This window comes from Myotis lucifugus, unplaced genomic scaffold (assembly GCF_000147115.1).
Source record: "Myotis lucifugus unplaced genomic scaffold, Myoluc2.0 scaffold_107, whole genome shotgun sequence".
Classification (NCBI taxonomy): domain Eukaryota; kingdom Metazoa; phylum Chordata; class Mammalia; order Chiroptera; family Vespertilionidae; genus Myotis; species Myotis lucifugus.
The window spans coordinates 1331355-1354679 of NW_005871155.1; the positions used below are offsets into that span (position 1 = coordinate 1331355).

Below are 23325 nucleotides of genomic sequence, written 5' to 3' on the forward strand. Positions count from 1 at the left end.
TGACCTTTCAAAGTCATTACCCCATGGACGTCAGATTCAAAGGGAAAGCCAAACCAGGCTCTGTCTCCAGAGGAGAACAAGAATAGTCGAAAGGTGTAACTATAAATAAATAACTTCTCTCATTTTAGCGCTGGTTGTTTGCACCTTAAAAATAGCTCTCCCTTCATCTGAGCCTGTGCAAGGCAGACAGGGGAGACCAGAACAGGAAATGCTTGGCTGAGAGGTGGTGGGGTCTAAACTTTCATTACAGTTTACTTTGGCAGGAAGGTGACATGTTTTCTTTTTTAGACTCAACCTTTTTCATTCCAAGTCTGAAAAGTCTAAAAACCTCAGACTTCTTCCCATTTTATTTGCTGTTACTACACAGCAAATGCACTCCCATACTCTCCAAGCCCAGGCCTAAGAATATGCATTTTAGTAAGCTCCTTGGCTAGTTCGGGGGGAGGTAGTCCAGGACTGCACTCTGAGAAGTACTGTAAAGGGGTGGACCATATAGTCTACTGGGCATGTTCCAATCTGATTGTGAATTGGGACTTTCCATAGTTAAAGATTCCCTTGATGTTGCAAACAGACTGTGGGCTTCAGAAATGTTATCCACCACAGTTTTTTCTACTAATGAATCACTGAGGGAGGAAAAAAAGACAGTGAATTCTGCCTTCTATCACTTCAACTTTGCTCTCTGGGAAACTTCAGCCTCTACCCCCTTCTTACATCCCATCCACATGAAAAGACATTCATCACTCATTAAATCAGTGGTTAGGAAAAGATAATCATATAATATGATCCCCACCCTTTCGTGAAACAAGAAGACACATGAGTACTGTGTAAAAGCATGGGCTTTGGAGTTAGGCCACTCCTGGTTCTGTTTCTTCATAACTATTATTCCTTGGCAGGTCTCTGAACTTCTTCAGGTTTTGCTCTCCTCATCTGTACAATGGGAATAATCATAGGGTTGCTGCGAGACTTAAAGGAAGCAATACATAGAAAGGACCTGGCACAGTGCTTAGCATAGCAAGGGCTTAAAAATATTAGTTCCCCTCGCCTTGTCCTTTCCCTTTACAGTTTATTTTGAACTGCATCAGCCCTGTTTGTGTTTCTCACTCTACACCAAATATGCAAATACTTTTTAAAAATATTTTTTATTGATTTCAGAGAGGAAGGGAGAATGAGAGATAGAAACATGAATGATGAGAATCATTGATCAGCTGCCTCCTGCATGCCCCCTACTGGGGAGTGAGCCTGCAACCTGGACATGTGCTCATTGAGCCACATTGGCTGGGCTATGCAAATACTTTATTGCTAACACAGACTGTTCCCTTTCAGTGTGTGCCTCTCTTTTTGCTTCTATAAGAATTTGGCACAGAGTGGAAAAGAGCTCCCAAAGTTATCTAGAAACCATATACACTGACACCTTTACTTAATTTCATTGGTCATTTCACTCTGGGTTCTGTATGCAAGACCATTTTATCCATTAGGCATTGTGGGCAGAATGCCCAGGGCCTACAAGAATGTTTGAGAGCTGAATGAAAAATTTGGCTCCAAAATACGAAAGGTGACAACTACAAAATAGAAATTAATAAATACTTAAACAAATGTGAATGTTTCTTAATTTGCAGACAGATGTGTAGAAAACAATATCGTGTCAATCTCATTGTTACATTTAGGGCTCATAACTAATTGATTATATTTAAAAATAAATTGTAGGTTTGATTTTTCTCACTTTGCAAAGATTTCTAAATAGGCCTTGTGATTTCCAAGAACTCAGAGGCAATTCTAAATTAAATGAGTTATTAGCCCAATAATTTGAAAAGCTGAGTTTTTAAAAGCAAAAATTCTACTTAATATGGGAGTACAGTTTGGAGTGGAGCCCCTAAACCTACGAAGCCCAAGGTCTACGAAGGTCTAACACAGCCTCATTTCTCTACTTCAAAGATCAGTAAAACTGCCCCTGAGTTCATCCCTTTCATGCTTGATCTTCACAGGGAATCACATGTGTTTCTCTGATTATGTTTGGACATGTTGCCTTCATTCTAACTGGTAGAATTAGATTTGCTTTGAGTCCTTCTGAAGATGAGTATGGGCTAAATTATTAACTCATTGAGGCAGGCAGGGGCCATGGCTGCCTCTTTACTGCTATAGGCCAAGCTCCCCGCAAAATATCAGCACCCAGATAACACCCAATGAGCAAGGCCAAAGCAAGAAATGAAGCGTTTAATTTGAATTGACCTTTAAATAAACTGAAAAGTGGTTCTGATCTTATCACCCATTCACCATCACACACTGTTCAAATCCCATGGTTCAGCTCATTACCTTCTGTTATGACATATGTCAGATTATACATGGTAGTTTTCCCCCAAAAGGGTCTTGGAGAATGTCACCATCTGTTTTCCGTAACCATATCTATCTATACACAACAAATGAGCATCCAAAGTGTGATTGATGTACAGTTCAGCTTGTCTGAGGACCTCACTTTTATGCATTTTGCCCAGTTTAGACAACAATATTAGTGAACTCTTCTATAGTAACCTAAAGAGGAAAAGTACACTTTTTCTCCTGAGGGGCAGAGCTTCCTTTGAGTATGCTGTTATTTCCCTAGAATGCCTTTCCTCTGTTCTATCTGTAAATTCCTATTCATCCTTTAAAACCCATTTTAATGTTCATCTCCTCTGTGAAGCTTTCTCTCTGTACCCCAGCAGTGTCTACCTCCTCTATGGCTCCAAAATATGTTATACATTTCTCTTAATCTCAAGCTAATGGGCTCATTAAAACTCTAGTAGTCTGCCATTATCATGTGTATAATGGGCTAGGCTGGGGCAAGTACTGCTTCAGGGGTGGCACTCAGAAAACTCAAGTAATATTAAAATTTATCTAGACCCCATTACATTGCTGACCTTCCAAAATGGGACGCAGCCATATGTTGGCAGGAAATGATTCAAAGATTTTAGCCAGGTCTTCGCAGCCCATTCCTGAAAGGTAATATAAGAACCAGAAATAGATTAACTACAATGTTTGTACCTTCTTAGACACTGAGTCATCATAAATTACACACACACACGCAGACACACACGTACACACACATACACACCCATAGCCATTGATTGGTTAAAAACAGAGACCTTCCCTTATTGGGATTGAAAGCATTGTGAAATCTGGTTGCCCAGAGCAACACTCAGTTACTAGCCAACTAACTGCTATATATTAGCTGTATGATTTGTCCACCGACAAGTAAAAATAGATTTAGAGGAAATGAAAGCTCCCAGAGAAAATAAACTCTGACTTCACCTCACTTTCTTTTGTTCCCTTCCTACACACACACACACACACACACACACACACACACCACATACACACCCTGAAAAATAGCAAGGTTTGACAGAACAGAAGGTACCTCTAGTTTCGTCACTTATAAATTCAGTCAAGTACAACCATGTTCCAGAATTGTACATTTCTGTATAAAAATCATCCTAGTTTAAATGAATTTATTTCCTCAACACATAGCTTTTGGGACTATGCAGAGAAGTGAACTTTTATTTAATATCTCTACCCTCAAGAATCAAGATAAATTTTAAATCTTACACAAAATTTGAAGTCCTTGAGCAATTCAAGGGCAGGACTTGATGAGCTCACTTTGAAAATGAGAAGTATCTCTTCCCAGTAGAGTCACCCACGCCAGTAGAATGAGCAAACTGTAATATCTCCTTAAAAATGAACAAAGGTCCTTTTTGTTTGATCAATGCCAAGGCCGTCAAACTCAGTTGCAATTTGTTATAAAGCTCAGAGATAATGCATATTTCTAAGAGTGCATTAGTAACTTCTTATAAACCCACACCAAAGCAGACAGAGGTAATCTTCCTTCCTTTTTCAATGATTTCATGCTGAGTGACTGCTTATCAGAGTGAATAGGTCAGATATTGTGTGTAGTATGATGTCAGGCTAAGTGGTTAAACTCTATTTGTGAGGGAGAAGAAAAGAATACATTTATTTATTTGATTGGATGATGAAATGCAAACTTAGTACTGGTCGCACTCATCTTTGAAAACGGACTTGTGTGAGTACATTGGGCAAAATGCAGAGAGGGGTGCCATCAGAACACACTGGGTTCTAAATAGCTGTGCCACAAACCTGGTTGCCAAGGTTCGCTTCTAGAGGGGTGTGTCTTTCTTAAAAGTTATAACCCCAGTAACATTTGAAGAGTACAAAGGAGCCTCTCTTTCAAGGGACCCCGGAGTCAATCAGTTTTTGAAGCAAAGGCTCCTTTAGCAATGCCATAATCACATCTGACTTATTTGGATAATTTTTATAGTATGTGTTTCATACAGCCTGGTGCTTAAACTAGTTATTTATCAGAATAATTATTTGTCTTCAAATTTACCACCAATCAACTGTGCAGCATTTAGAATGTTATTAAGTTGCTCATTTTTCAAGATAATTTTAGATCTAAAGTGGGCATGACTCAATGGTGCCTTTGAGCTTTGGCTCCATGTTAGGGACATTATATCCATAACCTCATCTAATCCTCTCAGTAGCCTCATAAGGTGTTCCGTACAACCTTCACTTTACAGGGAGGGAGCTGCGGTCTGAGGAGTAAGTTAACTTGCTAAAGGACATAATTCTAGTAAGCGGCAGGATTGATATTTGAGCCTGCGTCTGTCTGACTCTGAAACTAATGATTTTTACATCCCAGCTAATGGTTGATGTTGCCAAGCCCTAAAATAAGATGGCATATTTAGACACTTCATTAGCAAGTCCAGCTCACCAGAATCCTGGGTGCTAAATAGCATCCTGTTGGCCAGGAAGAATTCAAGTCACTCCAGAAGGCTCCCACCTCAGATGCTTAGAGTCACCTCGATGCTGAGGGAATCTGAGTAAGAGATGAAGAAATGCCCACCTCCCCGCTGCAGTGCTCAGTTTCATGGCAGGCTGATCCAGAAGTCCTGAGCAGCCATGAAGCTGATGTAAAGTCTGTGGGACATGGCTGAGACTATTGCTATGTTGGCTTTCTCTGCTGCTGAAAATAATCTTTTCAAATAACTTCAGATTGCTTCAAATGGAAACTTCATTTAACCAGGCATAGTTAAATCTCCCAGGATGGGCTTGCCAGTAAAAGGGGCACCTCAAAAAATAAGATACCCAGATCTTAAGTTTTGCTTCTCATATAAGGAAGTAACTTTCTTTGGGAGTGTTTGTGAAATTAGAAGAGTAGTAAATTTTTAACATGTCTTATGAGTGTAGGCAACAGGACATGCTGTGGGCCCAGCTAACTACCAAGGTTCTCATTCACTCCTCTGTCATTAATGAGCTGAATAACCTCTCTGAACTTTAGCTTCCTCAACTGTGAAATGGGGAATAAGGCTGGATTGTCTTTAATGGTCTTCGCTAAAATTTTATGAGCCAAATATCCTTATCTGATTCTTTCACAGAGTTGCTTGAAAAGTTTAATGAAATGACCTGGACTCAAAATTTTTTAAACAAAAGACACTCAGATGTTGATGTAAATTTCAGTTGACCCCAAAGTGTTGGCAAATCCTTCTTACTCTTCCTTTAGGATTCAATCCACCTTCCTAGAAACCACAGTCTCCTTTAGAAGATAGAACCATGTCAGTAGAAAGCAGGGAGCAGGCAGGAACAGAGAGAGGAGCACTGGGCTATGCTAAGTCAGGGAGAAAGAGTTGGCAGACCAGCTTCCATACCCGGTCTGGGTATTAAGAACTCTTCTCTCTTTTTTGTTACAAAGAAAGTACTTCATACTGGAACTCATTATTTTCTGCCCATTTTCCTCTTTAATCCTCTTGGGTTGGCAGAGGCTCTTGGTGGGTCTGATGTTTCTTGAAGCAACAACCCTGGGTCAGCCCCCTTCAGACCTGGCACTAAACTCTGCCACGTGGTCAGTTTGTTCCATCAGCCAGCCTGTCTTTCCTCCCAGTGAAGCCGTGGGAGGTCTCCTATTTAAGGAAGGAACGATACCCATGGGCATTTGGGTCCAGACATTTTCATTCCTTGATTTCTTTCCATAATTATATCCCCTTTAGGGCATCTGTGGACATCTCTCTAAAATCCACTTCAAAAATCTAGATTTAGTGTTTAGTGTCCTGTTGAATTTATTTGGACATCAAAAGAACCAAAATGCTTGTGCCTTCTCTAGTTTTCATTCAAAGAGCATTCTGGTTCATGGGCTATTTAAAAAACAGCTTTGCTCTATCCAACTGTCACGGGCTGTATTAGGCTTTGTCCAGAGAAAGACCAAACTACTTAGGAACCCAGACGTCACTTCCCATCATGTTCTTTCACATTAAAGAGCTTCTAACTGCTCTTTGGCGCTTGGTCACTCCATAACTAAATATTGCTTTAGCACTCACTACACAAAGAGCTTCCTGAAAGCAGCAGGGGAGACGTGCTAGGGCCTTAACAATCAGGGCACTGTTTCCATTGAGTGGTTCGCCGCCCAAATGCTGTGTCAAATGAAAGTGACCCAAGAGCCCCGTTCCACTTTTGAGCTTTCAGTTGTTACTTTTTCCTCATTTGAAAAAGAGATTGACCGTAATTTAGATGTGTCTAACAAAAGGCATAGTTCTAGCATAAAATTAAACATCAAAATGTCTTTAAAGGAAAGTAAATTGCTTCCCAAAAACAGAGAGAAAAATCTTGATGAGTACAAGATAAGCATTAGGAAGGGTTAACCACGGCCATGGCCCATGAAGGTGGCCAGACACAGTTTTCATTATATTGTTGCTATGCAAGTAAATAAATGAGCTCACTGCTACACCCAAGCTGGGCAGAGAGAATTTACAGAGAATTAATAAATCCAGTGTAGGAAACATGTGGCTTTTTCTCTGGTCATAGAAAAAGCAACTAGTAATCTTGGATTTTAAACCGACAAATTTCTATAACTTTGCAGTTTCTGAATATTGGATCCAAGTTCTAATGGGCGGACAGTGATAATAAGGATGTTTCTTTTCCTAGGATTTTCTTCAAAGGGAAAGGATCACATCGTTCCTGGGCTTGAAGACAAAGAGGTTATTATATTGTGGTGGTTCTGTTAATGCTTTTTAAGGGCATTTAAGTGAAATAAGTCCTTTCCAACAGGCAGTTTTAGAAATCTAAATACTCTTATTAATGCATGAAACTCAGAGATAAAAATAAATAAATAAAGTATAAAATTCTAAGTAAAACAGGGGATGTGGGGGGATTAGAGATAGACAGGAAGCAATCTAATTTTACTTTCCACATATGCCAAGAAAAATGCAAATAGATGGCTGCTAACCAATGAAGCCCACTTTTGAATTCTGACCATCTTAAGTACTGTTAATGTCGAGGTTATAAATATGTACTGTAATCAGTATGGCACAGTGGCACTTTTTAACTTGTCATCAATTATTCATTATATTTCCTGAGCACCACCTGGGTTGCCTAGCTCTTGAGTAGGCCTGAGGGCCAAATACCAGGAGCTGGTCACACACATTCATGCTCTGCTAGATTCATGGGTACACTCCACTGATCAATCATCAGGGCTTGATCTAGATACTTTTTGTTGTTCTTGCTGCCTTTATTCTTCCTTGGGGTTGCTGGTAGCATGGTAGGAGGGAAGAAGTCAAAATGGGGACAACTATTGGAGGAGAGAGATGAGAAGTTGTGATAAATAGGTTGGTGGTAGAGCTGGCATCAGAAAAACGCACAGCAGACGTGGCAGGGCCAGAAACTCTAAGAATGAACTTTTGCAGGATTTTGGGGGGCAAGGAGGATCTGACTTTATGAATAGCACACCTGCCCCTTCCCCCTTCCCTCAGCGCTCTACTGGATTGTCAGCATGCAGTTGAGAAGATGAAGTTCTCCTAAACTCAGGGCCTCTGCTGCTGACATACCCCATCCCAGGCCCCCACCAGCTCTTCTTTAAGGAGGCAAGGTGATGCCCAAGGAAAGAAGCCCCTAAGCAGACTTGCTGAGGCCTTGGAACTAGTGATCCCATGTGAGCACAAGTGATCTCATGAGAAGTCTCTTGCTTTTAGATATTCAGATAGGTATGCGCCCTACTTCTTGGTGAGATCCTCTTGACAAACCCAGCTTGTGATCTTCCACTGAAAAGGCCTTATCTGAAGAGAAATTCAATAAAGTGCCCTGGGTTTTGGACCTTGCCATCTTTCTCTTGGATAAACATCTTTATCTCTAAGCCTTATAAAGCATGTTTTCTCCTGGGGTTTTCCACTGGAGTGTTTTAGGCTGTTAGGGTGATACACGTGACAATGGCAACACTGATATGACCAAGTAAAATAGTAACCCAAGTAAAGCTGCTGATGTTATCAAGGGCCAAAGTCTCTTGTCATTTACTGCTTTGATTTAAAATTCCCATTGTCTTGAAGACCTCACTAGGAACACTTCATGCATTTGTGAAGATTAATTTCTATTTGACTTAAATCTAAGAATAATTACATTTTTCTCTCCCATCATTTAATCATGAAACATTTTGAAGCAAATGGCCTTCAAATCTATCATTAAGACACAAACAACATCCTCATCATATTAGGAAGAAAGCAAGAATAGGCTGTTGTTTGTCTTCTTTCCCAGTCTTGTCTCATGCATTCCTGGCTATCTTTGACTGTGTGGTGGACATTGTATTATTGAGATATTTACAGAAATCACTTAAAGAAATCCTATAAAGATGTTCTCTACTTCGATAGTGGATTTTATTTCCTTTTTTCAGCCTAATAGGCATACAAAATTCTAATTTCAGACATTGAGATATTCTTGTCAACCCTCATGATTAAAACCTAGTCTCAGCCTATGCAAGGGTGAGTTCAGTTCATTTTTACTTTAGCATGCAGCCCTTAAGGTCCCAACCCAAAGTGGGGCATGGTTATCAGGGTCTCTACCTTGGTAAGCCACTACCTAACATTCATATCCCCCATCACCCAGAAGAGCTATAAAATACACAATGTAGCATCGGAGACAACAGCAAATGTCCTCAAGGAAAATGCAACCTCAAAATTTGGGCTTACAGAGAATTAATAAATCCAGTGTAGGAAACATGTGAGCTCTATGAATTCCTTCTCTACTTCCAAATTTGGACCCGGTAATTCTTTACTATCTTTTAACTCTCTGATGCTATTAAGAAGATTTTTAATATCTTTTTCTCATTTTCTTAAGCTGTCTCTGATAGAATGTTTGACCTAAACGACCTAGTTCACAATTTTAAGTCCATAGGTAAAATAGGTCAACCTAGATAACAATTATATTAAAAAGAGCTAAGGCTTAAGGGTTTACTCTATGCTGAGTACTTTCTGAACTTGATCTCATTTAATGCTCATAATATCCTATGAGTATTTTATTATCATTTTACTAATGAGGAAACAGCTTAGAATGAACAAATACCTTGGTCATGTTCTCTCAGCTGGTAAGTGGTACAAACAGGGTTTAGATCCAGCTCTGTCTGAATCCAGCTGATGTTCTCAATCACTCCCCTCATCAGACCTAATCCTTTTGAAGAGCTAAAGGCCCAATGTGGCCATGGCCTCTGCTACACAGCTTCCCATGACACAGGCCTGTCGCATTTTCTCACAACTAGAGAAAGCTTGACCCCTGTTCCTTTCTATTGTATTTTCCTTCTGATGTTAAGGTAAAAAGCAGAGTTTGTTTTTGTTTCTTTTTTGCACAACTCCCGCATATGTTTCTGGCTTGTGGCTGAAAAGAACACAGGTGTTTGTGTCACATGCAGGCTCTAGATTTGGGAAAAGGAAACCATCTAGTGGCCCAAGTTGGCCTCAACTAGTGGTTTGCACCAAATGCAGTGCAGGTGATCATTTTCCCATGGGTTCTGATTTCTCAGCTTTATCTAACAGTCACTCTACTTCCTCACTTGCCCAAAGCTACCATGCATGGCTGGTAAGACACAGTTCTACCCCTTTGTCCCTTGGATCCCACTCAACCTAAAGCTTAACTTACCTGGAAACCAGTCTTATCCTATACAGGCAGATCTTGTTTAGTATCCTCTCTAGTTCCATATCATCTTGCTAAGAAAAGCCTTGAGTTTTTCCTTAGTTTGTTAATACATTCAGTCAATACATTATTTAAGATCTGCTATATTCAAGACACAGTGCGGGGCCTTTAAACTGCTGTTTACATACAAATGAAGAAGAGGCCCTAGCTGGGTAGCTCAATTGGTTAGAGCATCATCCTGATATGCCAAGGTTGTGGTTCAATCCCTAGTCAGGGCACATATAAGAATCAACCAATGAATGCATAAATAAGTGGAACAACAAATCAATGTTTCTCTCTCTCTCTCTCTCTCTCTCTCTCTCTCTCTCTCTGTAAAAAATCAATAAATTAAAAAAAAAATGGCCTGGCTGGTGTGCTCAGTGGTTGGTTGGGCACAGTCCCCTGCACCTGGGTGTTACTGGTTCTGTTCTCAATCAGTACACATGCCCAAGTTGTGGGCTTGATCCTTGGTAGGGCCCATATAAGAGTTATCCAGTCTATGTTCCACTCTCACATTGATGTTTCTCTCTCCCTCTCCCTTCCACTCTCTCTAAAAATCAATTAAAAAAATTTTAAATGAATACGAATGATCTCTGTCTCCACAATGCTGAGATGAGGCACTGAAACAGTCAAACCACAAGTGATAAGTACCATGTCCTCAGATACATATGGAGGACATGCTCCTGGAGTGCCAAGGGCGATGCTTATTGTATCCGTCTGGGAAAGGCTTCATGGGACAGAGGCACCCTACTTGGCCTTGAAAATTGAATGAAATTTGAATCTGAGAACAGGAAGAAGAGCATCTTGGACAAAAACACAGCATGAGTAAAGGCACAGAGGTGTGAAGGCAGGATGTGTATTAAAAGCAGGGTCTTGCCAAGGCACGGACTCAGCGAAGAGCTGTCCACCCTCCCTCAGAGGCTCTCAAGGTACTGAAGGAGGAGGGCAGAAACACACCAGTGAAGGCAAAGACTGGCAGCCAGGGGGGCAGAGGTATGCTTAGTTTGGCCAAGGTGCTGTTTGAAATATTTGAGCCAATTTCTAAAATCAGATTTCACCTAAAAATCCAGATTTCCGGTTTCTTCTGAAACTTGAAAGATCTGGGAACACAGGCGGTACTTTTTCAGGATGGCAGTTGACTGGAACTGAAGAATAGCTGCCTCTTTTCAGTAGGGTGTCACGTCTGTCTTTCCTACACAGAACTCAGCTTGCTTCTCCCTTCACCCTATCTGCTCAGCCCCACAGGTGTCTAAGTGGCAGGCCAGGTGCAAGCTCAGCTGAACCAATTGTGGGGACATGAATGACAGACCCCAAGGGCCTCTATTCCAGCTCACGGATTCCCACATGAGTTAGTTTTCAGGGTTCCCTAGATCTGGCTGCTACCCCAAAGATAGACTCCTCTTTAAAATGTCAGCATGCACGGCTCTCAAAATTAGGAGATGTGGACGTATTTAAAGGATCTCTAAAAACAGCTCATGCTGCCCCGGACCTGAGGCCCAAAATTGTATAAATCAAACACATCAAAGTGTGGGGCGTGCCTGACTCCTTGTTTTTAAGGAAGCCGATTAGTGAGAAAGCTGACACAACCCAGTCCCTGCACTGTTCATCCTACCCTGCCAGGGAGGTTGGCGATTTATTAAATGGACTCTCCCTGTTCTGAATGTCTACGGTCAGCCCTTCTTCTCTGCCTCATAGCTCTCCTCAGTGTCCACCTTCAGACTCCTTCGTTAGCTGAAAAGAATGGTACTGACAGCTGAGGAAGGTCCGATTCCTCAGCGGGACAGGAAACCCAGCTTTGGAAAATGCCAGTCCTCTTCCAGGGTGATCAGGAAAGCAATGGCAGCAGCGTCCGTCACAGAGCCCAGGAATCCCACAGCTTAGCCCCTTGGTGGCAGCACTAATGAACTAGGAGGTCAGTTTGGTCATTCCTGAGTCTAAGTAACTATAAATAAATACATAGAAGGAAAGGAATGCAGAAAAGAAAAATGAACGGGGAGGGGCAGGGGGTAAGGGAATGAAAACATAACTGGATTTCATTGAGGAAATTAGTTTAAAATGCCCTTTGTGTGGCAGTTGCACCAGTACCTTGCTGGCAACTGCTCAGGAGAATTCTTCCAAAACCTATGTCCCTTTTGCTAGACCTTGGTGTTCCTCGTAGGCTGGGGTTCAGTAATTCGGGGACAGTAGGAAGGCTTTTGTATACTACGTCAAGCAGGAAGCAAAGGCCTGATGGACCACAAAACTGGATACTTTGTAAGGTACAGAACAGTCAGCACTTTCCCCTGAGGAGAGAACACACAATTAATTGGCAGGAAAGCGACCCAAGCGATGGGCAGGGGAGGAGAGCGTCCAAAAGTCCATTTCCAGCTCCACGTTCTTTCAGGCGTCAGACTGCATTGCTGTACTCCCTGGATGTGTCTGACCAGATGCAAATGCTGGTCCCATGTAAAGGCCATTTGCGGACCAATGTGAATTAGATGGCAGCGTTGGGAATGCTGGAAACGGGGAGGTGGTGTTTTGTTGGCTTTATCCCCCTGTGGTTTGCACCATCTGTTTCTTTTAATGCATAAACAAGGAAAATGACTGGCTTGGAATACAAAGTTTTTCAAAAAAACAGATGACCACAGGCATCCTCGAAATGAGAAAGAGAGAGCAAGTTGGGGTTCCGTGACATTTGTCAGGAAGTGAGAAGTTAAATACTGGGAAGCATTAATGCTTTGCCAGGGAAGCTCCACAAAGGCAAGGAAAAGCCTTGTCCATGCCCCGCCTTCCTGAGGTCATGCCCTGTGTTTACATTTCACCAAGGGTTATTTTCAGATCCCAACACCGCCCACCCCCCTCCCTTCTTAAACTAAAGATGAAGCTGTTCGGCATAACCAGCCTTGGTTTTCTATTAGCGGTATTGCTAACTTGGCAACCTTGCAGAGAATCTACTATTAGAAACTTTTAGAATGAACAAAGGCTGCGTTGTGAGCGTGTGCTACTATAAAGCCAAAATAGAGAGCTATAAATAGAGGAGCTGATGAGAAAGACAAAGAGAAGATACTTTATTTCTCTCCTCAACAGTAGTGAAATATATATATATGAGGGCATTAGGAACAGTGTGTTTTTCTTGAGTAAAGGGCATCCTGCTTTAAAAAGGAAGGTTTGCTCTGCACAACACAGTGGCTACTCGATAGAATAGTTCTGTATGCTCTGTGCCAACAAACCTTAAAGCAACAGATTCTTTTTTTAAACTGAAGGCAGTGGAGAGATTTGATGGAGTGGTGACTGCATTCTAATCTCTTTTACCTTCATTGCAAGAAACAATCAGCCACAAGCATCAGGGATTTAAAACCAAACTGAACTGGGGCATTTTAGAGCCGCTGGGGAGAAGAGCATTGGTGCATTTGGCTGAGTTCCACCCTTTTCAGCACAAGACAGACATGAGCATTTTTCACATCGTTTGTAGGCAGCCTGACGCCAGAGTTTTCATATTAGAGAAAGGATTAAAGATGACGATTTCTTAGGGAACAATCAACTCCTAATTTGCAAGATCTGTTCTCAAAAATTCCATGGGCAATACCAAGATGGGCACCGTTAATCATTCAGGAGCAGGGGTTAGGCAGAAATAAGACCCTGGCAATTTAGAAGCCTTGGGAGGATTAAATACATTTCAAAATGAGTATAAGTTCAAATAATTTCTCTCTCCGTGCTTAGGACACAATGAAGTATGTAGATATGAAAACACAAGCCTGTTGGGTGCAATTGGCGTGATTGACATTGGCTCCAGGGTTTGTGATGAGTGGATTTGACTTCTGCCGGCCCTTGGACTTGGATACTGTCTGCGATGTTTGCTTCCCTGGTGGAAATGGGAAAATGATTAGAGCCCCGCACTCTGTTCCTAGGACTCCTTGACTCCGTGTTTAATTTGTTTCCTACATTAGATTGAAACTACTGGAGGCTTCTAAAGGCAGCACTGTGTGAGCATTGGTTTCATGAAAGTACTCTAGTGACCTGTGGAATTTTAGTTATAATCATAATAATGGCAGATGAAGAGGCGTCCTGGGGAAGGCATGAGAGGAATTTTAAGTGGCTGAACTCAATTTGCATTATTCATTTTACAAATAGTTTCAGAGCCTTAAATTTTTTTTCCACTATGCCCGGCTTTTGAGGCTCCAAAGCAATAATCTAGGGTATTCATAACTTAAAAGTGATTCTCCCTTCAAGCACATTTTGGGAATTGAGTCTTTATCTGACCAGCTTTGAGATGATTTTGTTACCATGGGGAAGGGGGATAGAGATATTTCAGGGACTTGTTCTTCATGGGGATTCAAGAGGAATTAAAGTTTACTGGCCTCGTGTCCCCTTGTCTCCTTCCTTTTCTCTCTTTTCTGTTTCTTTGGGTTGTTTTGTTGTTGTTGTTATTGTTGTTCGTTATTTTTTTCTTTCTTTTGATGGGGGCAATGAGAGAAGAGTGTCCGATGAGGAGGCTAGGAGATTCACTTAGGACTTGGCCTTGGAATTTTACACTTCTCTGTCTTCTTGCCCACAGGTGATAACCCCCGTGAGGACAGGCCATGGCTATGTGTACGAGTACCCATCTAGATACCAAAAGGACATCTATGATATTCCTCCTTCCCATTCCACTCAAGGGGTACGTACCAGGCCCATGGTCCCCATGGGACAGGAGCACTTCAGGTGGCATTCCTTCAGCACTACATGTGAAAAGAAAATTACAAATTATGTACATTTCATATGAAGCTTGATTTGTCTATTCAGGAGCCCTTGTAGCCAACATTATTAAATTATATTTTCTGGATTTGCTTTATCAAGAAATCCTAGGCTTTTATCTGACAAAGCTTTTGTTGCTTATCAATTTATCATTTTATTTCAGGAAGTATATAATATCAACTACAGTTTAAAGTACAGACAGTGTAGATATTCCACTTATGATCATTTTTACATTCAATCTAAGTAAAAAAAAAATAAGAAATTAAAAAAATTTTCACCAACTCCATGTTATATAGAATGCTGTAAAAGAGGAAGGATGTACATAAGCTGGTAAATAAATCCATAGTTCAAAGCTTGAACGCATAAAAAATGACAAGTATAAGACATCCCTAAACTCAGGTATTTATTTTCAGGTATATGATATCCCTCCATCATCGGTGAAAGGCCCGGTGTTTTCAGTTCCAGGGGGAGAGATGAAACCTCAAGGCGTCTATGACATCCCTCCTACTAAAGGGGTAAGTGAGCTCCTACAGAGCAGCAAAAAAGTGTGTGTGTTTATTCACTGGGATGAAGCAGGCAGGACAAACCAAAAGAAAAACTAGTCTCTGGGAGAGAGTAAAGGGATGGGAGGGAAGGAGAAAGTGAGGAAGAAAAGGCAATAACTAAAGATAACCCTATGGATTCCATATTTAGAATTCCCCCCCCCCCCTAAAAATGGGGTAGTCAATAAGGAGAGTCAATTAGAAGGTAAAATCATTCATTCAGTTTGGCAAGCAACTAATATATGTCATATGTATATAGGGTGTCACAGCACACTCTGTCCATGTATATGTGTTAATGAATTTGATTCACTCTGCTACCCTCAGGAGGAGGCCTACATAGGAAGTACAGTTATCCTTATTTTAGAGATGAGGGAAGTGTGTCTGAGAACACCCAAGTGACTTATGAAGTATCACACAGCTGGTAGACCCAGGGAGAGACCTGAGATCTTCTGACACCTCATGCAGTGTGTTCATGCATACTCTGCCTCTCAGCCTGAATCCTCCAAGGCTGGGACCCAGAGAGAGCAACTCAGCCAGCAGAGTGCACATAACAGGCAGCACTGGGGCCGGGGGAAGGACGAAGGAAGTGGGAGCAGGTGGGGCCTTGGAAATACCTCTCATTAGTGGGTTGGGGTGGGAGAAGAGGAGGCAGTAAACAGGACTGAAAATCCAGGCCTTCTTCTTTTTTTCTTTTTTTCTTTTTGTTGTTTGTTGTTGTGAATCTTCACCAAGGATACTTTTTCCATTCATTTTTAGAGAGACTGGAAGGGAGGGTTTGGGGAGGGAAGGAGAGAGAGAGAGAGAGAGAGAGAGAGAGAGAGAGAGAGAGAGAGAAAGAGAGAGAGAGAGAGAAACATTGATGTGAGAGAGACACACTGATTGCTTGTCTCCCACACATGCTCCAACCAGGGCCCAGGATCAAACCTGCAATCCAGGTACCTGCCCTTGACCAGGAATCAAACCTGGACCCTTTGGTGCATGGGCTGACACTCTAACCACTGAGATACACTAGCCAGGGTCAGGCCTTCATTTTAATATGTAGTTGTTTCCCCTGTTCACATGAGCCAACTCAACAAATACTAGCTTTGGTTTCTACTTACTTTTCAGGTATATGCCATTCCACCCTCTGCTTGCCGAGATGAAGCAGGGCTCAGGGAAAAAGAGTATGATTTCCCCCCTCCAATGAGACAAGCTGGAAGGCCAGATGTCAGACCTGAGGGCGTGTATGACATCCCCCCGGCCAGTACCAAACTGGTGGGGAATGACCTTCACATGAAATATAACTGTGATGCTACGGGAGCTGCCGAACTGGTAGCACAAAGACACCCAAGCATTTCCCTGAAACACCCACCCTCACTGCTGGGACCATCAGGGGGCACTCAGAATGATGCGTATGATGTCCCTCGAGGGGTACAGTTTCTGGAACCACCAGCAGAAACCAGTGAGAAAGCAAACCCTGAAGAAAGAGACGGTGTTTACGATGTCCCTCTGCACAACCCAGCGGACGCCAAAAGCTCTCAGGATGTGGTAGATGGCATCAACCGATTATCTTTCTCCAGTACAGGCAGCACCAGGAGTAACATGTCCACGTCTTCCACCACCTCAAAGGAATCTTCACTGTCAGCCTCCCCATCTCAGGACAAAAGGCTCTTTCTGGACCCAGACACAGCCATTGAGAGACTCCATCGGCTCCAGCAGACCCTGGAGATGGGCGTCTCCAGCCTAATGGCACTGGTCACGACCACGGACTGGAGGTGCTATGGATACATGGAACGACACATCAATGAGATACGCACCGCAGTGGACAAGGTGGAGTTGTTCTTGAGGGACTACCTGCATTTTGCCAAGGGCGCTGTCGCAAATGCTTCCTGCCTCCCGGAACTCACCCTCTACAACAAAATGAAGCGGGAGCTGCAGAGAGTGGAAGACTCCCACCAGATTCTGAGCCAAACCAGCCATGACTTAAATGAGTGCAGCTGGTCCCTGAATATCCTGGCGGTCAACAAGCCCCAAAACAAGTGTGATGATCTGGACCGCTTTGTGATGGTGGCAAAATCGGTGCCTGATGATGCCAAGCAGCTCACCACAACAATCAACACCAATGCAGAAGCCCTCTTTAGACCAGGCCCCGGCAGCTCCCATGTGAAGAATGGGCCCGAGAGCATCATGAACTCCACTGAGTACCCCCATGCTGGATCCCAGATGCAGCTGCTGCATCCTGGAGACCACAAGGCCCAGACCCTCAACAAGGCGGTGCCCCCACACCTGAGCAAGGATCAGCCTGTAGCTGACTGTAGCAGCAGTGATGGCTCTGAAAGGAGTTGGATGGATGATTATGACTATGTCCACCTACAGGTAAAGCAACCAGACTCCTAAACCACCTATAGCAGTGGTTCTCAACCTTCTGTCCCTTTAAATACAGTTCCTCATGTTGTGACCCAACCATAAAATTATTTTCGTTGCTACTTCATAACTGTAATGTTGCTACTGTTATGAATTGTAATGTAAATATCTGATATGCAGGATGGTCTTAGGCGACCCCTGTGAAAGGGTCGTCCAACCGCCAAAGGGGTCTCGACCCACAGGTTGAGAACCGCTGACCTATAGTCACATTCAGGGAGCCTAGAAGTAAGGCCTGTGAAGCTGGCAGGCTGGACTACCAGAGGAGAGAACATGATTAATATTAATCCAAACGGTTCACTAATTGGAGGCAATATACATAGGGAAGAACACTGGCCTGATAGTCTAGAGTCCTTGGTTTGAGACCTTCCTCTGACACTAATTGTGTGACCAACGTATGTAACCTCCCTGGGTCTTATTGTCCTCATTTGAAGCACAAGGTTGTATTTGACCCTACTGATGGAAGAGACTCCCTAGTAGGAGAGAGGGCCCTTGGAGAATCATACCAGCTCCACTTCTATTTGCCTTTTATGATATAGTTCAAAATGATATTTTATTTTTTAAAAGATGGGGCAGGGAGTTTAACTATTAAGAAAAAAATAATTGAAAGCCTCTGCACTAGAGAATTTCTAAGGTCCATCATATCTACTGTGTGTGTGTGTGTGTGTGTGTGTGTGATTACTTACAGAAAACTTAATCTCATCCCAGTCTTACCTTGAAAACCACTGGGCATTTGCCAGTTGATCTAGAACTTAACCTGGATATGGGAAATTGGGCAATCACAGTCTGCCTCCTACAGGTGGAAATTCCACCAAGTTGACCTGGGATCTTGATAACTTGCCTTTTCACTTTGGGGGATTAAAACATTCTACCAAGATCCATTATTTAGAATTTAGCTTACTCTCTTACTCTGCCATTCTTTTCATTTGACTAAGAGCCAAAGATTATCCTGAGAACTATAGTGTTTAACTACAATTCCCTTGAGTGCAGGATACTGGGGAAGGAAGCACTGAGCCACACCTAGTGCTAAGGAAAGGGCTGGTTGTCCAATTCTGCATGTTGAGAAATATTATCATGGTGTAGAGTTGTAGATGATTCAAAGAAATTAGAAGTGCAACGTGACCACATTTAAACCTGGGTTAGGAGGTTAATGGGTTCAAGTATAATCTATTAGAAAAGAAACCTAAGAAATAGTACTGGATAAGGAGGCTTGAAGGGGATCATGAATAGCTCTCTGAAAATGGTAAAGTGGAACAGAGAAGGTGGCACCCTACATGTAGCCCTAACTTAACACAGCCACTGTGGAGGTCTGGCCGAGAAGCACATCATCCCTGACTAGGATTTATGGAGTCTAATTGGGCATGTGGGAAATTACCAAGGCAGTGGAAAATGAAACAGTACTTAACCATTTGTCAATGAAGTTGTTAGCATAAGTGAATCATAGTGGTGATGTAATGTTTGCTTTATGTTGAAAAATAATAGGGTAAAGAGGAGTTTGAAAGGCAACAGAAAGAGCTGCTGGAAAAAGAAAATATCATCAAACAGAACAAGATGCAGCTGGAACATCATCAGGTAAGTTCAATCAGGACAAAAACCACTTGGTATTGAAAAGATTTCCTGCTTAATAAGAAAGGTATAACTTCAAAAGATTGGGATTTTGATCCTTCCAGCACACTTTAGTATAAATAAGCCCCAAGGCATATAATAGAGCATAAGAACAAAGAGAAGGTTTATGATTTTAGTAATCCAGCTGGTATACCTGGATTACATCCAAACAACAATTTTTCCAGGCTAAGCCTGTACATCTACCATATTAGGACTGTTTGGGTTAAGGCTGTTGATCTCAATGAACAAGACCCACTCAAGCTGGCCCAAGCAAAAAGGTTCTCTAGTCAGGGAAATTCTGGAACAGAAAATGAAGATATACCCAAGTCCAATGAGAACTGGGACTGTAAATTCTTTCTCCTTCTTGTACTTCCTTTGCTTCTCTTTAAATTTGCTTTCTTCTTCCCTATTTTCTTATAGTTTCCCCTGCTTATCTACTCATTTGGCTCCCCTGTAACTTTACAGAACCCATAAATGGCCACTCACAACCCTTTCTATAGATGGCTTTTCATCTGGCCTGATAGTTGACTCCTGCTGTGATTCATCGAATTCCTAAAAAAGAATCTGATTAGGCTATCTCTGTCTGTCAGTCTATCTGTCTATCTGTCTATCTATTTCCCTACCTACCTATCACTCCCCTACAACACAAGCCTCTGGGTTGGCTGCTCTTGGTCAAATCTAAGGGTAGGAGGGCAGGATCCAACATTTTCAAAATATACCCAAGTCCATTTACTAAGGACTTTGAGCAAGACAGAGTCATTCAAACGTAGAGCTTGAGTGGGGCAGATAATGATGGGTATTGCTGGTGCAGGGCATAAAAATAAAGAGGAACCAATTGAGGATATATAAGCCCTTTTTTAGATTACATAGAATGGCATGTAGAGACATGAAATGGCAATTGCACTCAGGAAACCAGAGTTCTAATCCTTCCTTTCTGACTAACCAGCCGTGTGTCCTTAGACAAGTCATTTAACCTCTCTGAACTTCAGTTACTTCTCCATAACATGAGAAATCCCTCAGCCCTCTATCTAACGAGATGATGTATTTATAGACATATTTGCAAAAGCTTAAATTCAGTATTCTGAAGCAGCACCCTATCTCTGTTTATGTTTGCTTTGGCATTAGGCCAAGTAAAACTGCAGAGCTTTAGGTAACTTATTGAAACTGTAGTAATTTCTAAGAAAACAGATTCTGTAGAAAAGTAAAGCTCACTGTGCATTTCTCAGGGAAGGAGCTGGGCAAGGTTATCCCTGCTCTACCTCAGGGTAAAAGATTGAGTCCTAAGCTCAGGTTACAGATAGTCCTTACCTGCAAAAGACAATCTCTCTTGAGAGTCGGTGGGATAGCTGGAAGTTATTATTATTACAACTTAAATAATACACCATCTGGGGGTTGTAATAAGAGAAGGAAGAAAGCTAACACTTGTTGAGTCTGACTCTGTGGCATGTCGTTTTCTTTCAACAGCTCTGTGGAACTGTTATGATGCACAATTAACATTTAGATTTCCTTAGAGATGTTCTTTTCCACAGTGCACATATAGTTCATTAGTCTTTCCTGTAGCGCTGGATAATCTATATATATAAAAGGCTAAGCGACTGGCCGACCAGCCCACCGGCCAGTAGATATGACACTCAGTGACCACCAGGGGGCAGACACTCAACGCAGGAGCTGCCAAGTGACAGCAACTTTGCAGAGTGCCCTCTCACACTCTAGGACCCCTCGGGGGACGTCTGACTGCCAGTTTCGGCCCGATCCCCGAAGGCCAGGCTGAGGGACCCCACCTGCCAGAGGGACCCCACTCACTCGGCAGATGCCCTTCGAGCTCCAGCGCTGCCCCAGGTGCAGCTGGCCAGGGAGGGACTGCGGGAGGTTGGCTCCAGGTGTGTCTGGCCCATCTCACCCTGCCCCGCCCACTGGCCACCTTCTAATTAATTTCCTTTCGATGTGCACAAATCCGTGCACCAGGCCTCTAGTGACATATATAAATCTTGACAGAAAGAGTAGGAATGATTCATAGAGTGTCATTTATCTTAGCAATGGGTCATGGGTTGTCATTTGTACCAAGAAATGGGTCATGGGTTGTCATTTGTACCAAGAAATGGGTCATGGGTTGTCATTTGTCTAAGCATCTTGAAGGACAGAGTCAAAGCTTTCCTGTCAGCAATTTACTTGATAAAGAGATCCCTACATTTGCTTTCCCCTGCACCACTCAACATTTATAAACATTTACATAGAGGCTGTCCTATACCAAACATCATTCTAAGCACTTTGTAAATATTAACTCGCTTAACTTTCATAAAGGTATAGGTAACAGAGCTAGGTTTAAACCCTGTGCGGCCTTCCGTCTAAGGGCAGAGGAGGCCAATCATCCAATCATAGAAAGTCAGAGCTGGTGGATTTCTTAGGGATCACCTTTCTCAACTTCTACATTTTACACTTTAGGAAAGCAAGACGACTTGACCAAGGCTTCATATCTAATAAGCACCTGGGATTAAAACCTCTGTCTTTTAACACCCACCCCTGATTAATTTCCATTACAGCACACGGCCTTGCCCTCAATGAAATCTGCTTTTGTCTTCCTTGCAGCTAAGTCAGTTCCAGTTGTTGGAACAAGAAATTACAAAGCCCGTGGAAAACGACATGTCAAAGTGGAAGCCCTCTCAGAGCCTGACCACCGTAAACAGCAGCGTGGGCGCTCAGGATAGGCAGTTGCTTTGCTTCTACTATGACCAGTGCGAGACCCATTACATTTCCCTTCTCAATGCCATTGACGCGCTCTTCAGCTGCGTCAGCTCCGCCCAGCCGCCGCGGATCTTCGTGGCACACAGCAAGTTTGTCATTCTGAGCGCGCACAAACTGGTGTTCATTGGAGACACGCTGACAAGGCAGGTTGCTGCCCAGGACATTCGCAACAAAGTGATGAACTCCAGCAACCAGCTCTGCGAACAGCTCAAGACTATCGTTTTGGCGACTAAGAAGGCCGCCCTCCACTACCCCAGCACTACGGCCTTGCAGGAAATGGTGCACCAAGTGACAGACTTGTCCAGGAACACGCTGCAGTTCAAGCGCTCTTTGCTGGAGATGGCAACGTTCTGAGAAGAAAAGGAGGACAGGGGGACTGAGTGGGTTACTAAGGAAAACTGGAAATACTATCTGGTTTTTGTAAATGATATCTATTTTTGTATATATTTTATATGGAAATGAAATATTTTAACATTTTATGGGTTAGGCATCATTCAGAACTTCAGGGAGCTAGAGAGGGAACTTTGTGTGTGTGTGTGTGTGTGTGTGTGTGTGTGTGTGTGTGTGTGGTTCTTGTGTACACATGTAAGCATCCCGAACATAAACTGTACAGAAACTTGTCCACGTGCGTGTGTGTGCCTGTGTTCATGTTCGTTTGTAGATGTTTGTCTGATACATTCCATTCAAAAACATGAATTAAGAAGCACCTTAATAAGCACCTCCTAATGCTGCATTTTTTTTTAGAAAACATGCCAGCTGGTTGTAATATATCTACATATACTAGCAATTTATTTTGAGCCTGTCACTTCCACGTCTGGGAAGGATAGTTTATTTGCAAATGCTCACCTCCCAAATAACAAGGCATGATATAACTTATCCTTCTTTTGAAGCCCCTTCCAAAATTGACTATCTTGGACACATTAGTACAAACTGTCTCACTTCTGGTTGAAAAGGTTTCAGAAAGTGATCTAAGTTCCTATATTCTGGGAGCTGGAGAGGGAAGAGACACGTGTGGTAAGAAGCCAAGTCCCAGTTAGCACTGGGTTGTTTCAACACTGTGCGGACCTCACGATAAAAGGAGAGAGTGTGTTGCCCGAAACTATTTAATGGTCTGTATTTTTGAGTGATTTTTGCCATGAGATTTTCCAGATGATGTTTTCAGATTTGCAAAAACCATATTATTTGCAGCAGGAGTTTATAAAGACACATCAGGCTCTAATCATCCACAAAAAGAAGGATGATTCTGTCTGCAGGTGTAAGTAGAGGCCTTTCTGACTCTCAGCATTCGCTTAGGTGCTACTACCCCTCCATTACCTGAGGGAAGCCGGCCAGTTCCTTGGGCACCAGAATTTTAGAG

At 42.5% G+C, this 23325-nt stretch overlaps 1 protein-coding gene across 1 annotated transcript in view; it reads left to right on the forward strand.

Moving 5' to 3' along the window:
* NEDD9 (neural precursor cell expressed, developmentally down-regulated 9) overlaps positions 1-23170 on the forward strand; it is a 43983-nt gene extending 20813 nt beyond the window's left edge. Inside the window, exons 3-7 of the mRNA XM_006092922.3 lie at positions 14501-14602; positions 15093-15194; positions 16329-17576; positions 19104-19193; positions 21813-23170. Of these exons, the coding sequence (XP_006092984.1) occupies positions 14501-14602; positions 15093-15194; positions 16329-17576; positions 19104-19193; positions 21813-22322 (2052 nt within the window). The 3' untranslated portion in view covers positions 22323-23170. The remainder of the gene's footprint in view (positions 1-14500; positions 14603-15092; positions 15195-16328; positions 17577-19103; positions 19194-21812) is intronic.
* The last annotated feature ends 155 nt before the right edge of the window (positions 23171-23325 follow it).